This window comes from Hylobates moloch, unplaced genomic scaffold, assembly GCF_009828535.3.
Source record: "Hylobates moloch isolate HMO894 unplaced genomic scaffold, HMol_V3 SCAFFOLD_1, whole genome shotgun sequence".
Classification (NCBI taxonomy): domain Eukaryota; kingdom Metazoa; phylum Chordata; class Mammalia; order Primates; family Hylobatidae; genus Hylobates; species Hylobates moloch.
Window position 1 is genome coordinate 104,995,080 of NW_026652276.1, and position 17,769 is coordinate 105,012,848.

The 17,769-nt window shown below is 45.8% G+C and overlaps 1 protein-coding gene across 4 annotated transcripts in view; it reads left to right on the forward strand.

Moving 5' to 3' along the window:
* Window positions 1-17,769, forward strand: part of TPST1 (tyrosylprotein sulfotransferase 1) — a 194,574-nt gene that overhangs the window by 150,822 nt on the left and 25,983 nt on the right. Inside the window, exons 5-6 of one of the 4 annotated variants that reach the window (XM_032757331.2) lie at window positions 550-596; window positions 3,301-3,853. In XM_032757331.2, coding sequence (XP_032613222.1) covers window positions 550-567 — 18 coding nt within the window. In that variant the 3' untranslated portion in view covers window positions 568-596; window positions 3,301-3,853. The other 3 variants (XM_058444308.1, XM_058444309.1, XR_009214910.1) reach the window with 3 other exon arrangements.

Here is a 17,769-nt window from a genome sequence, read left to right on the forward strand (position 1 = left end):
AGGGTCCTGAATGCAGAGCTTCTGCGCCTCCTCCCTATGGAATCAGGGCATGTCACCCTCCTAGCACACCCGTGTGTTCACCAACCGGGAAGTGCCACTGAACTTCCACACCCAGCATTTTTATTGGGGTTTATTTATGCAGGCAAGATTTATCAAATCATTGGTCATGTGTTAGAACTCAATCTCCAGCCAACTTCCCCTCCCGAGTTGAGGCGGGCTCCAAGCCCCAGCCCCTGATCCCATGGTTGGTCTTTGTGGTGAGCAACCCCATCCTGAGTCATCTCCTAACATAAATCCAGATGTGATCCAAGGGCCTCAGAAATAACAAAGACACTCTTGTTACCCAGGAAATTCCAAGGATTCAGCATTTCCCTCCCAGGAACCAGAGGGAAAGGCCAGTCGGATTCTTGAGCATACCACAGTAGTGCACTGAGTTCATCTGAAAGTGAAGGGAGCCTGCGGGCCACCCCTGGTGTTTCAGTGGGGACAGTCACTTCTCGTGCTGACCAACTTCAAGGACATTAAAACATCTTTTCTTTCCTTCAACAGACTGAGCAAGTGGAGTAGCAGAACAAGGAGCCTCTTCCATACATGAGGTGAGGGGACACTGGGGGACACTGCCAGGTCTTTCTGTTTCCCACTTGGGCTCTTGCAGGGGGCTGGGTGGCCAAGGTGGAGAGCACAGCTCTGGAGTCCGTCTGCCGGGGTTGGAATCCTGCCTCTTCACTTTCTGTGTGGAAGCAAGCACGTTACTTCACCTCTGTGTCTTCATTTATTCATCTATGAAATGAGGATAGTATTAACAAGAGCATGGTGGTGAGAATTAATCATCATCCAAGAGCCTGGCTCATAATAAGCACACAATAGTATTGCTATTTTCATTATGAACCATGAAATATTTCAGCTGAAAGGGACCTGGAGGCCATCAAGCCCAACTCCCTGTTTGCTGATAAGGAAGCTGGTCCTGGAGGGAGCAGGTCGTTTGTCAAGACCATAGTCCAGAGGCAGGGAAACCCAGAACTCAGGAGTGGCTGTTTACTTCTGGTTACCCGTTCAGCCAGGGCCCCAGCCACCCATCCCCACCTCCAATGGCTTTCTTTGTGTGCTGGACTTGCAGATGTTTTTGCCCTACTACAGTTTTTGTTTGTTTGTTTGTTTCTTGGTTGGTTTTTCAAGTTTGCCCTTGCTTGTTTTAATGTATTATGGATGGCTTATGTGAGTAACCTACATTGTCTCATTGGACTAAGCGCTACATTGTGGACAAGGCCAGCCCTGCCTTCTAAGCCCTCTTTCTGAGTACGTGGCCCTCATCAGGCACATGTCCAGGGACACCAGCTCATGAGGGGCAAAGCTGGTTTCTCAGCCCAGATTTCCAGGTGCAGCTGCTCAGAGCTCATACCCTTTTCCCAGACTTTCAGTCTCTGCTTATCCACCCAAACTTTCTTAAGATCAGTTTTGCTCCAAATGATATTGCAAAGCCTTTGATCAGTTGGAACTTGAACAGCCTTTAAAAAAAATCTGATATTGGCTGGGCGCGGTGGCTCACGCCTGTAATCCCAGCACTTTGGGAGGCCAAGGTGGGCAGATCACAAGGTCAGGAGGTCGAGACCAGCCTGGCCAACATAGTGAAACCTCGTCTCTACTAAAAATACAAAAATTAGCTGGGTGTGGTGGCAGGGGCCTGTAATCCCAGCTACTTGGGAGGCTGAGGCAGGAAAATCACTTGAACCCAGGAGGCGGAGGTTGCAGTGAGCCGAAATCGTGCCATTGCACTCCAGCCTGGGTGACAAGAGTGAGACTTCATCTCAAAAAAAGAAAAAAAAAAAAATTGGCTGGGCGTGGTGGTGGGCTCGTATAGTCCCAGCCACTCGGGAGGCTGAGGCAAGAGAATTGCTTGAAGCCAGGAGGCGGAGACGTTGCAGTGAGCCGAGATTGCACCACTGCACTCTAGCCTGGGTGACAGAGCGAGTCTCAAAAATAAATAAATAAATTAATTAATTAATAAAAATAAAATCTGATATTGATAGTGATTTTTTCTCATAGTTTACTTGCTGTCCTTTGTTTTTATTTTTACTTTATATAATGATGTATTGTGCATACTCCATACCAGGCATAAAATACCAAGCATTTTATTTGCATATATATAAGATGATATATATATAACAGATACACTAAATTATATATACATCCATATATAAAAGTGTATTCAGTTCTTAAACCACTCTGGCAGGCTGGTAGTATTCCTGTTTTACTAGTGAGAAAACAGGTTGAATGTGACTTGCGGTGCGTTGATGGATTATAGACATAAGAAGCACATGGACGCTTCTCCGTCATGTCAGAATCCCAGATGGCAGCAAGCTGCTAATATTGACAGGTTCTAGGATTCAGGTTTCCTTTTTGCTGAGGAGCAAATGCTGAATGTTAGTCTTATGTCCTGTGGGTCTGCATATTTAACAGCAGTTATCAGGCCTTGGCTAATTTTGTTTATACAAAATGCTTTCAAACTTCATAGGTAATCTCCCTGCCCGCCCCACCAAACACACACAAGGCCTCATTTCTTTACCAGCGTGTCGTAGGATGGACCGCATCAGCATTTGCCTCTGCAGCATTTCACCCTTGCTTGTGTGTGTAGGCTGGGAGGGGCCAACCCGTAGTGAGGAGGACTCAGGAGAACTGGGGACACAGCAAAGCCCTTAGGATGGATACTATCTTTCTTATCTTTTGGGTCCCTTTGGCATTTCAATAACAGTCTCTGTGTTCTCTGGAGCTTCCTTTAAAGAACCTTAGGATCCATTTCTTCACGTGAGGAGGAATCAGGGTGCTGACCCCTGGACACTTAAAGAACCTTAGGACCCATTTCTTCATATAAGGAGGAATCAGGGTCTTGACCCCTGGACACTTTAAGAACCTTAGGACCTATTTCTTCACACGAGGAATCATGGTGCTGACCCCTGGACATCTGATGCCCCTGACAGTGCCCCCACAGTAGCAACAATAGCAGATGACAGTAAGTTATTTAGAAATGGGCAGGAGCAGCCCTGGTTTTGGCCACCATCTGCTTGCTTTGCACCCAGCAGCTACTTGCATGCATCTGAAAGCACCAGAGTGAGGGTGCGTGTGCCTCCCAGGCAGTCTTCCTGAGGCAGCTGCTCTCAACATCCATCCTCCTGGCCCCTGACCTGCAGGAACCTCCCCAACCACCTGGCTTGTCTAGGCCTGTAGCTCGGAAGGAAGAGATGAAGACACAGGGAGAACACACCAGGACTCCACACCTGTAACCACATTGTTTGTTCGCCCTAGGAAAGATTGCTGCCTTTTCAGCAGAAGGGAAATTCCTAGGACTGGCTGTCCCCTGCCAAGCTTGGTGGAGCGTCTGCACCTTGGCTGCGCCACCTGTGCATTTGCCAGTTTCCTCCCACTGAGAGGATGGAGGTGTCCACACAGCTTTGGGCCTCGTGAGGGATCTGCCTCCTGAGCAAAGAGCTCTTGATCCCGATTTCATGCACAGCCCTGCAGTAAGGAGCCCAGAAGGAACATGTGTTTCCTGTTAAAACTCCTCTTGTCCTCTTTTCTTACCAGATTATGATGTTTGTTTTCAAGGAGAGGGTTTTAAAATGGGATCCTGTAAGCAGACTTGGGCAGTCTCCTTTTGAAATAGGTTGTCTGTACATGTTCTAATGTTTTGTAGAACACGTGTGCCTGTTTAAGTGTATTGATGTGAATAATATTAAATATCTTAATTATTTAATTCATTGTATTGTTTCTGAGAAGTTGGGAAATTACCATTATACATTTACAACTTAATGACTTTTGTATTTTATTTTTCAAAATAAAAGCTTTCAGTGTGAAGCATTCTGGTATTTACACGTTTTCATTAATGTGATTTCAGAGAAGCACAGACCTTATCAGATGCTGATGTGATAAACCAAAGTGTCCTTGGTTGGCTGTATTGTAGATACTCCCCTGGAGCCACCACCTTTTTTTTGGAGGGGGTGGTGGGTAGAGGCAGGGTCTCGTTACATTCCCCAGCCTAGGCTCAAACGATCCTTCTGCCTCAGCCTCCCAAAGTACTAAAATTACAGGTGTGAGCCACGGTGTTTGGCCTGCATTACCATTTTGTAGTGAAGTTTTTTGTAATTTATTTCAGAGAGAACCTATTGCCATCCACTTTGAGAATCCTATTCTATTTCATGCTTGCAGACTGTATTTAAGGACATGGAAGTTACTATTTTCACTTGTTTTCTAGAAGCCTTTGTTATGAAACACAGGATGTCCAGATAGTAGTAATAATTCCCATATTGCGTGTGTTCACATATGTGCCAGGCATGAAAACCGTATATAACATGTTATCCCATCATCTCCGCCCCAAAACTTGTACTATCCATTTAGGTCATATCCATATCAGTAATTGCAGAATTTTCTACTGTCACTTGAGCCAGAAACTGAAGAGTCACACTTGATTTCACCCTTTTCCTCCCTTTTTCCATTCGCATCCAAGATCTTTGATCCTACCTTCAATGTATTTCTTGGATCACAGCAGAATAAGAGTTTTTAGAATGCACATCTGGACAGGACCCTCCCCACCTGAAACATTTCAGTGGCTTCCATTTCACTTAAAAGAGTCCAGACTCCTGCCAGGGCCAGCAGGGTCCTCCTCTCCATCTCATCGCAGGCCTCCCAACCTCACCGCTTATGCTCTAGAAGTATCTTTATTTTCAGAACATAGCAAGTTCTTCCTGTCTCTCTCTACATATCTATGTCCTCTCTCTGGAATGTTCTTCCCTTTGGCTATTTAAGATGAAGTCTTGCTCTGTCACCCAGCTGGCCTGCAGTAGCACAATCTCGGCTCACTGCAACCTCCGCCTCCCGGGTTCAAGCAATTTTCCTGCCTTAGCCTCCCGGGTAGCTGAAATTACAGGCATGTGCCACCACGCCCGGCTAATTTTTGTATTTTTAGTAGAGACAGGGTTTCACCATGTTCGCCAGGCTGGTCTTAAACTCCCAATCTCAAATGATCCTCCCTCCTCAGCCTCCCAAAGTGCTGGGATTACAGGCGTGAGCCACTGTGCCCAGCTCCCTTTGTTCTTTGTCTGATAGGCTCCTTCTCAATTCTGTGGTCTCAGTAAGCCTCACTTCCTGAGAGAGATTTTCCCTGGCCTCTTAAATTAAAAGGTAATTCTCCCGCTGCTTGCCTTCTTCATGGTCACACTTTGCAGTGATTCTTCTGTTTGTTGCCTTTTTTATTATCTGTCTCCTACACCAGCAAGTTCCTGGAGTTCCAAGACTATGTTTTTTCTTGTCTGTTGTACTTTTGGCACCTAGCAAACTGTCTGGCACTTTCTAGAAACCAAGTAAGGCCGGGCGCAGTGACTCATGCCTGTAATCCCAGCACTTTGGGAGGCCGAGGTGGGCGGATCACAAGGACAGGAGATGGAGACCATCCTGGCTAACACGGTGAAAACCCATCTCTACTAAAAATACAAAAAATCAGCTGGGCGTGGTGGCGGGCGCCTGTAGTCCCAGCTACTTGGGAGGCTGAGGCAGGAGAATGGCGTGAACCCAGGAGGCGGAGCTTGCAGTGAGCCGAGATCACACCACTGCACTCCAGCCTGGGTGACAGAGCGAGACTCCATCTGAAAAAAAAGAAAGAAACCAAGTAAAATACTTGGTGAATTACTAATCCTCCAAAGAGCCTTCTGACATACATACTGTTCTACAGATCAGGAAACAGGCTTGACCAGGTAAGGTCACTTACACAAGGTCCCCCACCTAGTGCCACGGGTGACTTGGCATCTAGCCGGGCCCAGGCACAAGCCTGACTCTAATGTCCTCTGCACTCCACTCCCCTAGCCCTGTCCCCTTCCATTTAAAATGAGTATGTCCAGCCTGGGCAACATAAGTCTCTACAAAAAAACTTTTTTTAATTAGCCAGGCATAGTGTTGTGCGCCTGTAATCCCAGTTACTCGGGAGGTTGAGGCAGGAGAATTGCTTGAACCTGGGTAGCGGAGGTTGCAGTGAGCCAAGATCATGCTACTGCACTCCAGCCTGGGCGACAAGGGAGAATCTCTCAAAAAAAAAAAAAAAAAAAAATTAAAAGAATACTGCTGTTAGATCAATCTTGTGTTTAACACTGTTTTAAGTCACTCATTCGCTCCAAAACGTTTAATTCTCCAATGCCTAACATTACATCTAAATGTCTAAGCTGGCCGGGCATGGCGGCTCACACCTGTAATCCCAGCACTTTGGGAGGCCAAGAAGGGTGGATCACCTGATATCAGGGGTTGGAGACCAGCCTGGCCGACATGGTGAAACGCCATCTCCAATAAAAATACAAAAATTAGCCAGGTGTGGTGGCACACACATGTAATCCCAGCTACTCGGGAGGCTGAGGCAGGAGAATCACTTGAACCTGGGAGGCGGAGGTTGCAGTGAGCCAAGATAGCACCATTGCACTCCAGCCTTGGTGACAGAGCGAGACTCCATCTAAAACAATAAATAATAAATGTCTGTGCTATTCTGCTGCCACAATGTGGCCTTACTGCTCCCTGATATACGGTGCCTTTCTCCTCCCTCGTTTCATTCTCTTCACTTTCTTCTTCCAGATGCTCGTACACCCAGTCCCCCTACCTGGGAAATCACAACCTGATTAAGAGCTCAGCTATCTTAAGTCCTATTTCCTCATGAAGTCTAACTCAACTGCTGCAACTTCCAAGTAGCAATTAAATCAGCTTCAGCATAACCTCTTTTTTCCCTTGTTCCCTGTGTTAGTATTATGTCACCAACTTTGTGGGGACAAGGTCATATAACCCTCTAGAGCATATCAGAATGACAGAACATCTTCAGCTATAACCCACCTAGATACCAATATTTGCCCCCAAGGGAATGTTTGATTTTTATTCCCCATTATGAGAAACAAACTCACCCCTCCAAACCCAAAGAATGGACTCAGAGACCTGGAGAACAGCAAAAGTGAGACTTAATGATGCTCTTGTAATATTGGGTGTCTGGCAGCAGGCACACCCAGCACAGTTTCAACAAGCAATTTATCCGCTAGTGCACAGGTACCTCCCCCAGTTCCTCATAGGCTGTGTATTATGGGGTTGCAATCTTCCCGGACATTGCCTATTGGTTGTTGGGTAGGGGCTTTAGGTGTTTTCTTTAGGGTTGTCCTGCTGCGTTTTGTTGCAGCCCACAATGCATTGCAATCCTAGTTAGCTCAGGGGCTCTTCAAGTATTTGACTTATGACTTAAGCAGCTGGGCAGGCTGATAAGAACAGACAACAAGAGCTATTTTGCGGCTAGTAAACTTTCATCTTAGACTAAACTTCTTTGGTTCAGGTGAGGGTAACTAAGGGGGTTGGCGGTGGGGGGTGACAAGCAGGCATTGGCTGTCCAAGCAGGAGCCTACTGTATCCTGTTTTCTTCTGTAGTCTACTGGTCTAAGTTGATTTAAGGCACTTTGTCTTGGAAATGGACCACTGTATACATTTCCTTCACTCAGCTAAGTTTAAAATTTTTTTTTGTAGAAATGGGGTCTCACTCTGTTGCCCAAGCTGCTCTTGAATTTTTGGCCTCAAGTGATCCTCCTGCCTCAGCCTCCCAGAGTGCTTGGATTACAGGCATGAGCCACCTGTTCGGCCATCATTGTTTAAACAAAAAAGTTTAGAGGACTCCCAACTAGGAACTATTGGAGTAATCTGGGCCAGATATTATTCCAGCTGGTTTGAAACAATGACCAAGATAAAAAGGAGGAAGACGGGGAAAGGCTGGGAGGGGTACAACCAACAGGACTTGCAAGTAAGCAGATCTGGTGGCAAAGGTCAGGGAAAACCAAAGAACACTCCCAGGTCTCCTTTGGGAGTGCACATGACTACACAGTCGGCCCACACACACTGGCTGCAAAGGGCCAGGGACCGTGTGGTCTCCAGCTTGCTGCCTGAATTTGGACAACCCACTCACTCTCACTGCCTGTCTTCACAATTTCAAAATGAAGCTAAAACAAACCCGTCTCTAGCTTGTTTTGGTTTTGTTTTTTTCTGAGATGAAGTCTTGCTGTATCACCCAGGTTGGAGTGCAGTGGTGCGATCTTGGCTTTCTGCAACCTCCGACTCCCAGGTTCTAGCGATTCTCCTGCCTCAGCCTCCCAAGTAGCTGGGATTCAGGTGCCTGCCACCATGCCCAGCTAATTTTTTTGTATGCCCAGCTAATTTTTTTGTATTTTTTTCAGTAAAGATGGAGTTTCGCCATGTTGGCCAGGCTGGTCTCGAACTCCTGACCACAGGTGATCCGCCTCAGCCTCCCAAAGTGTTAGGATTACAGGTGTGAGCTACTGCACCCAGCCTCTAGCTTGTTTTAAGAATCCAGTAACATGATTATGTTTAACAATTGGCTTAAATATTCAGAAGCTGCTGGCCGGGCATGATGGCTCATGCCTGTAATCCCAGCACTTCGGGAGGCCGAGGTGGGTGGATCACCTGAGGTCAGGAGTTCGAGACCAGCCTGATCAACATGGAGAAACCCCGTCTCTACTAAAAATACAAAATGAGCCGGGCATAGTGGCACATGCCTGTGATCCCAGCTACGCGGGAGGCTGAGGCAGGAGGTTGCGGTGAGCCGAGATTGCGCCATTGCACTCCAGCCTGGGCAACAAGAGCTAAACTCCATCTCAAAAAAAAAAAACAAGACATTCAGAAGCCGCTGATGTCAACGTTTAATGAATTTGTTTTTTGTTGTTGTTGTTTGTTTGTTTTTGTTTTTTGAGATGGAGTCTCGCTCTGTCGCCCAGGCTGGAGTGCAGTGGCGAGATCTCAGCTCACTGCAACCTCCACCTCCTGGGTTCAAGCAATTCTCTGCCTTAGCCACCCTAGTAGCTGGGATTACAGGTGCCTGCCACCACGCCCAGCTATTTTGTATTTTTAGTAGAGGTGGAGTTTCACCATCATGGCCAGGCTCGTGTTAAACTCCTGACCTCGTGATCTACCTGCCTCATCCTCCCAAAGTGCTGGGAGCCACCTCGCCTGGCCCACTGAATGAATTTCATGAGTAAACAAATTAGATCAAAGTAAGTGGATTCCATGAAGCCAAGAATGTCTGGATATGCCACTTGGTAACCTCTCCTTCAGCGCACTGTGCCCCTTGACAAGCATCATGGGGAGCAGGGACAGAGGAGGTGGGTGGGGAGCACAGGGACAGGCACGGTGACATCCGCCCCTGCCTTGCTCCCGTCCCGTCCACCCCTTTCTATAATACAATCATTTAACAATGGTTTCCCATGTGTAAAATACTTGCTTCATTCAATCACAGAATAGACACTTGATATTCAAATTTACTGAGGAATAAACTGTTTCACATGCCAAGTAGGAACTTAAAAAAAACAACAACACTTAATTAGTTGTATTATTGAAGTAAAACCAATTTAAGGGATGTAGTGTTTATCCAGGCAAGCCTGGTTGGCTTCTTGGCTTTTTTATCTTCCCCATTTCTTCCTCCTTCTTAAAGTATAAATTTTATTTTCAAAACTGGGAAAAGAGGAGTTCAAGGTGGGAGGCGGAGGCAGGAGGATGGCTTTAGATCAGGAGTTCAAGACCAGCCTGGTCAACATTGGAAGACCTTGTCTCCAGAAAAAAAATTTTTTTTACTTAGCTGGGTGTGATGGTGTATGCCTGTGGTCCCAGCTTCTCAGGAGGCTGAGGCAGGAGGATCACTTGAGCCCAGGAATTTGAAGCTGCAGTGAGCTGTAATCATGCCACTGCATTCCAGCCTGCATGACAGAGCAAGACCCTGTCTAAAAACAACAACAACAAAAAAGGGCCAGACTCAGTGGCTCACACCTATAATCCCAGCACTTTGGGAGGCTGAGGCAGGAGGATCTCTTGAGGCCAGGAATTTGAGACCAGCTTGGGCAACATAGTGAGACCCTGTCTCTGTGTGTGTGTGTATATATATATATATATATATATGTATTTTTTTAAAAGAGGTGTTTTGGAACTGCCACTACGTAGACGTCCACTGCTGAAGGGCTGTTTTGGGTCATAACCAAGACACGTGGCCTGAGAGCCTGTGATGATTATTTGTATTTGTGCAAACTCCAGAGCAGCCCAAGCTCCTAGACTAAGAGACACCCCACTCTGTAACAGTCTTGAGCAGAATATGAGGAGAGACAGGTCATTGTCTCCAGCATCAAAGGAATGAACCAAGATGTTGATTTTGAAGAGCCAACACTTTCACAAGAAGCCTCCACAGTGTGACCTCACAGGGCCTACACTGGCACTGAGTGTCAGAATTAAGGCATCTGAGGCTGGACCACATTCTAGCAGAGGCCCCACTCAAAACGTGGCCTGGAGTGATCAAAAGATGTTGATGTGGCAGCTCCTCACCAGATGTCCTGCTCCCACTCTTGCCCCCCATGTCCAGTCTCTTGACAAGCAACTGAAATGTTCTTTTTAGTTTTTTTATTTTTTCTTTGAGAAGGAGTCCTGCTCTGTCACCAAGGCTGGAGTGCAGTGGCGTGATCTCTGCTCACTGCAACCTCTGCCTCCTGGATTCAAGCAATTCTCGTGCCTCAGACTCCCAAGTAGCTGGGATTACAGGTGTCTGCCACCATGCCCGGCTAATTTTTGTATTTTTTAGTAGAGATGAGGTTTCACCATTTTGGCCAGGCTGGTCTTGAACTCCTGACCTCAGGTGATCCACCTGCCTTGGCCTCCCAAAGTGCTGGGATTACAGGCATGAGCCACAGCACCTGGCCTTTTTTGGTTTTTGTTTTTTGTTTTTAGAGATTAAGGTCTAGCTCTTTCACTCAGGCTGGAGTGCAGTTGGGCAATCATGGCTCACTGCAGCCTCTATCTCCTGGGCTCAAGTGATCCTTTCACTTCAGCCTCCCGAGGAGCTGGGACTACAGGCACGTGCCACCACATCTGGTTAATTTTTTTTTTTTTCAAGATGGAGTTTCACTCTTGTCCAGGCTGGAGTGCAATGGCCTGCTTTGGGCCCACTGAAAACTCCACCTCCCGGGTTCAAGTGATTCTCCTGCCTCAGCCTCCTTAAGCAGCTGGGACTACCAGTGTTCACCACCACACCTGGCTAATTTTTGTATTTTTAGTAGAGACAGGGTTCACCATGTTGGCCTGGCTGGTTTCGAACTCCTGACTCAGGTGATCCTCTCGCCTCAGACTCCCAAAGTGCTGGGATTACAGGTGTTAGTCACTGTGCCAGGCACACCTGGTTAATTTTTTAAAAGTTAACTTTTGCAGAGACAGGGGCCTCTCTAGCTGGCCTTAAACTGCTGCCCTCAAGTGATCCTCCCCCTTCAGCCTCCCAAAGTGTTGGGATTACAGGCATGAATCACCGTGCCCGGCCTCATTTTCTTTTAATTAGCTCAGATTCAATTTCCTATTATAGAAATACCATCAGATAGAAAATGTCAATGTTAAGTAGGGTTTCTGTGTAAAGGTGGCAACTCACAAAATCTCCCTTCCTTGATACTTTTTTTTTTTTTTTTTTTTGAGATGGAGTCTCACTCTGTCACCCAGGCTGGAGTTTAGTGGCACAATCTTGGCTCACTGCAACCTCTGCCTCCCAGATTCAAGCCATTCTCCTGCCTCAGCCTCCGGAGTAGCTGGGATTACAGGTATGCACCACCATGCCCAGCTAATTTTTGTATTTTTAGCAGAGACAAGGTTTCACCATGTTGGCCAGGCTGGTCTCAAACCTCTGACCTGAGGTGATTCACCTGCCTCGGCCTCCCAAAGTGCTGGAATTACAGGTGTGAGCCACCACACCCGGCCCCTTGATACTTATTTATTCTAATAACATTTATTGTGTGCCTATGTGCCAAGTACTATATTAGGTTCTAAGAATGAACAAGACATGACTCCTACTGTAGGGAGCCTCTGTTCTGATTCACTGTGAGTTTGGGAGGAGGACATACAGACAAGGAATTCAATAAATAACAAGCTGATTTTTGAGTGTGATATCTGCTTTGAGAGAACCAGGCAGGATGAGGCAATGAAAAGGACGATGATTCCCCCTCCACAGGATGAGGGAGGATTTCTCTGCAGAGGCGATGTGTGAGCTGAGGTCTGAAACATGAGAAAAATCCAGCTATGGCAGGAGGTATGGGAAGTCCATTTTGGGCAGGGGACAGCATGTGCAAAGGTCCTGAAGAGGGAAACCACTTGGCATTTACAGGAGCAGAAAAGCAGCCCAGATGCCTGATGCGCAATGAGCAAGAGGAAAGGAATAGAGGGTGGCAGACAGGGTCAGATCATGCTAGGATTGGTTTGTTTTTTTAAGAGACAAGGTCTCACTCTGTCACCCAAGCTGGAGTGCAGTGGGGCAATCATAGCTCACTGCAGCCTCAACCTGCTGGGTTCAAGGGATCCTGTCATCTCAGCCTCCCGCATAGCTGGGACTATAGGCATGAGCCTCACCATGCCTGGCTAATATTCTTATTGTTATTAGAGATGGGAGTATTGCTATATTGCCTATATGGGAGTCTCAAAATCCCGTACTCAAGTGATCCTCCCATCCTGGCCTCAAAAAACACTGGAATTACAGGTGTGTGCCACCACATCTGGCCAAGATTGGGAATTTCAAAATGCTTTACTTTTAATTTTTGTGGGCACACAGTAGGTGTATATATTTATGGGGTGCATGACATGTCTTAACACAGGCATGTAATATGTAATAATCACATCAGGGTGAATGGGGTGCCCATCACCTCAAGCATTTGTGCTTTCTTTGTTTTACAAACAATCCAATTATGCCTTTGTGCTGAGATTACAGACATAATAACAATTATGCCTAAGTGCTGAGATTACAGGCGTGAGCCACCGCACCTGGCCTGGGTTTTGACTTTTACACTGAATTCTAAATCATTAAATGCTGTCAAGTGGAGAAGTGACATAATATTCATATTGGAAGATCACTTTGTGTATCAGCTATCTATTGCTGTGTAACAAACCACCCCAAGCTTAATGGTATAAAGTTACAATGATGCTTATTAGTCTTCTCACAACATTGGAGGCTGACTAGACTCACCTAGGCAGTTCTGCCTTTGTATGTCTTATGTGGTTGCCTTCAAAGAGTATGGAGTTAGAATAGTCTCAAAGGTTTCCTTGCTCAAATATCTCCTGGTTAATGTGGGCTGTTAGCTAGGGCCTCAGCTGGGGCTATCTGGTGGAACACCCACACATCACCTCCGTACATGGCCTGGGCTTTCTCACAAAATGGTGAATGGGTTCTAAGTGCATCCATCCCAGGAAGGAGAGCCAAGTGGAAACAGTGTCATCTTTTATGACCTAACTTTGGTAGATCATGTGCAACAATTCCACTGTTTTCTACTTATAGAAGCAGGGGACTAAGTTCATATTCGAGGAAAGAAAAACTAGATTTTTTTTTTTTGAGATGGAATCTTGCTCTGTCGCCCAGGCTGGAGTGCAGTGGCCCGATCTCGGCTCACTGCAACCCCCACCTCCTGGGTTCAGGTGATTTGCTGCCTCAGCCTCCTGAGTAGCTGAGACTACAGACACAATCCACCATGTCCAGGTAACCCGCCTCAGCCTCCCAAAGTGCTGGGATTACCGCTGTGAGCCACCACGTCTGGCCAGAAACTAGATTCTATCTCTCGATGACAAGTGTAAAAAAAATTGCAGACAACTATTCACAACAGTGAAGGTATGGAATCAACCTAAGTTTCCTTCCATCAATGGAAAAAAGAATAAAGAAAATGTGGCGGCTGGGCACAGTGGCTTATGCCTGTAATCTGTAATCCCAACAGCTTGGGAGGCCGAGGCAGATGGATCACCTGAGGTCAGGAGTTTGAGACCAGCCTGACAAACATGGTGAAACCCCGTCTCTACTAAAAATACAAAAATTATCTGGGCATGGTAGCATGCACCTGTAATCCCAGCTACTTCGGAAGGCTGAGACAGAAGAATTGCTTGAATTTGGGAGGTGGAGGTTGCAGTGACCTCAGATTACACCACTGCACTCCAGCCTGGGAGACAGAGTGATACTCCCTCTCAAAAAAAAAAAAGCTCAACACATAGAAACTTCTTGATAAATCAAAGTGAATCAGAGGTTAAAAGAACTACATTAAAGCAACTGAAAAAAATTATGGAAATTAGAGACAGTAGTCTAATACTGGGCTGTCAATTGGTGACCCTGAGTTAGACAACCTAAAAAAATGAAACAGGGCTGGCTGCGAGTGGTGACTCATGCCTATATTCCCAGTGCTTTAGGAGGCAGAGGTGGGAGGCTAGCTTGACGCCAGGAGTCAGAGACAAGCCTCGGCAACATAGCAAGACCCCATCTCTACAAAAGTAACAAAAATTAGCCAGTTGTGGTGGTGCACGTCTGTAGTCCAGCTACTCGGGAGGCTGAGGTGGGAAGATCCTTTGAGCCCAGGAGTTTGAGGCTGCAGTGAGGCATGAAGACACCACTGCGTTCTAGAGCCTGGGTGATAGAGCAAAACCCTGTCTTGAAAGAAAGAAGAAATGTTGGAATGGAGGGAGGGAAAGGAGGGCGAAAGGGAGGGAGGGACGGAGAGAGAAAGAGGGAGGGAGGAAGGGAGGGAGGAAGGGAAAGAAGAGAGAGAAAAGAAAAAGGAAGAAATTAAGGAAGGCAAGAAAGAAAAAAAGGAAAAAAAGAAGAAAAGAAAGAAAGAAAGAAAGAAGAAATAAAGAAAGAAAGAAAGAAAGAAAGAAAAAGAAAGAAAGAAAGAAAGAGAAAGAAAGAAGAAAGAAAGATTGCATGCGGAGATTGAGAAGTTTATAGTCAGTAGTCAAAGGGCACAACGTATACCTGGATAAAGTAATACAGAATGATTGCCCTAGAGTCGATCCTGGTTAAGCTGTTGAACTTCAATGATAAAGAAAGTACTCTACTGGCCTTTGAGCAGGAATGTTTTCTTTGAACGTACTTGTGAGAAGAACCTCCAGCCAGCCTCAGACCTTCACATAGCCCCAGCTACAGCCAGATGACAATAGAGTCAGAACTTAAAGGAAGAACTGAAGAAAAGGAAAATGAATCAAGAATATTCTCCCAGGCGAGGTGTGGTGGCTCACGCCTGCAATCCTAGCACTTTGAAAGGCTGAGGCGGGAGGATCACCTGAGGTCAGAAGTTCAAGACCAGCCTGGCCAAGATGGTGAAACCCCGTCTCTACTAAAAATACAAAAATTAGCTGGTGTGGTAGTGTGCACTTACGATCCCAGCTACTCAGGAGGCTGAGGCAGCAAACTCGCTTGAACTTGGGAGGCAGAGGTTGCAGTTAGCCGAGATCGCACCACTGCACTCCAATGTGGGCAACAGAGCAAGACTCTCTCTCTCAAAAAAAAAATAAAAATAATAAAAAAGAATGGTCATCCAAAAGCTGGGCACGGTGGCTCAGGCCTGTAATCCCAGCACTTTGGGAGGCCAAGGCTGGCGGATCACGAGGTCAGGAGATTGAGACCATCCTGGCTAACACGGTGAAACCCCGTCTCTACTAAAAATACAAAAAATTAGCCCGGCGTGGTGGCGGGCGCCTGTAGTCCCAGCTACTCGGGAGGCTGAGGCAGGAGAATGGCGTGAACCCGGAAGGCAGAGCTTGCAGTGAGCCAAGATTGTGCCACTGCACTCCAGCCTGGGCGACAAAGGGAGACTCCGTCTCAAAATAATAATAATAATAATAATAATAATAATATTATTATTATTAATATAAATAAATAAAAAAGAATTGTCATCCAAGTGGAAACCCATTAAACAGAAACCCTCAAACATGGACCAATTCCAAAAATACAGCCGCTGTGGGTGAAAACAGAAACTGCAGGTTAAAAAGAATCATGAGACTTTTATCTTTTTTCGTAATTTTAATGAATATTGAATAAAAATATCACTTGCACATAGGCATTTATCTGAAGTGCAGAAATTCTCTCACCTTTAGTTTCTTCAGCTTCTGTTGTATCAAGCAAAGGGAAGTTATATATATATTTAAACTAAAACATATATAAAATACGTAAAGTTATTTATTTATTTATTTATTTATTTAGAGACGGAGTCTCACTCTGTTGCCAGGCTGGAGTGCAGTGGTGCGATCTCACTCACTGCAACCTCCACCTCCCAGGTTCAAGCGATTCTCCTGCCTCACCCTCCCAGCTAGCTGGGATTACAGGTGCATGCCACCACACCCAGCTAATTTTTGTATTTTCAGTAGAGACAGGGTTTCACCATGTTGACCAGAATTGTCTCCATCTCCTGACCTCATGATCCGCCCACTTCAGCCTCCCAAAGTGCTGGGATTACAGGCATGAGCCATAGTGCCTGTCAGTTATTTTTAATCCATTAATCTATCTACTTATCTAAGTACCTATTTGCACAAAAAGAGGTATGAATTACCACCTATTTTTTGAGACAGAGTCTCTGTTTTCCAGGCTAGAATGGAATGGCGTGATCTTAGGTCACTGCAACCTCTGCCTTCCAGGTTCAAGTGATTCTCGTGCCTCAGCCTCTCGAGTAGTTGGGATTAAAGGGACCCACCACGCCAGCTAATTTTTGTATTTTTAGCAGAGATGGGGTTTCAGCATGTTTGCCAGGCTGGTCTTGAACTCCTGACTTCAAGTGATCCACCTGCCTCGGCCTCCCAAAGTGCTAAAATTACAGGCGTGAGCTATTGCGCCTGGCCATACCACCTAATGTTAAGAGTTATTTCTTGGTGGTTGAAAATTTCTTGATTTGTTACTTGCTTCTTTGTACTTTTCTCTCTCTCCTCTCTCTCTCTCCCCCTCCTTCTCTCTGACAGGGTCTCACTCTGTTGCCCAGGCTGCAGTCCCAAACTCCTGGGTTTTAGTGATCCACCTGCCTCAGCCTCCTGAGATGCTGGGACTACAGGTGTGTATTACCATAACTAGTTTTTAATTTTTTATAGAGATGGGATCTGGCTATGTTGCTCATGCTGGTCTCAAACTCCTGGCCTTGAACAATCCTCCTACCTTGCCTTCCGAAAGTGCTGGGATTACAGGTGTGAGCTATAGCACCCGGCCTGCTTTGTACTTTTCTATAGGACTTAGATTTTATATAATAATTACAAATAATTTTTATAAAAGCAGTGTTCTAAACTTTTCAAAATTAAGCAGTGATTAAGAAAGAGCTACAGAAAGTAGTATTAGTTCAGCACCTATTATATACTAGATATTTTGCATATAGCGGATCACCTAATCCACATATCAAGGCAGGAATTATAATCTTTATTTTCCAAGAGAGAAAAGTGAGGCTTAGAAGCATTTGTTAATTCTAGAGTTACACTGCTGCTGCCAAAACAAGTGCCCCCTCCCAGCAGCCCGCCCACTGCTGGTTTTATCAAATTCAACCCCCGCTTCCACCCCCACATCTCGCAAGAGTGTACACACACACACATGCACATTTCTGCAATATTTCATCTTCTTAGGCCAGGAACTTATCATGACGAACCAAATGCAATACCTGTTTCCTGACGAAAGCTGTTACTCAATATCTCCATAATTTGAGAAATAGTTTGATTTCACGCTGACAAGGGTCACACTGAGGTCTTAAGTAATAATTACAAAGCATCCTAGTCCACGTGAAAGGGTGTGATGTTCAGATATATCCAACACTTTGAGATGCTCTGCTGGAAGGTGGTTAAGGTGCAAAGTACTATTGACTCATGGTCATCTTGGTCTATGGCCATTAATAATGATATTTTGTACTTCTTTTGTGTTTGTTCTAAGGGTGGTTTCAAAACCTGGAAGAAGCTTATCAGTTTCTAGGT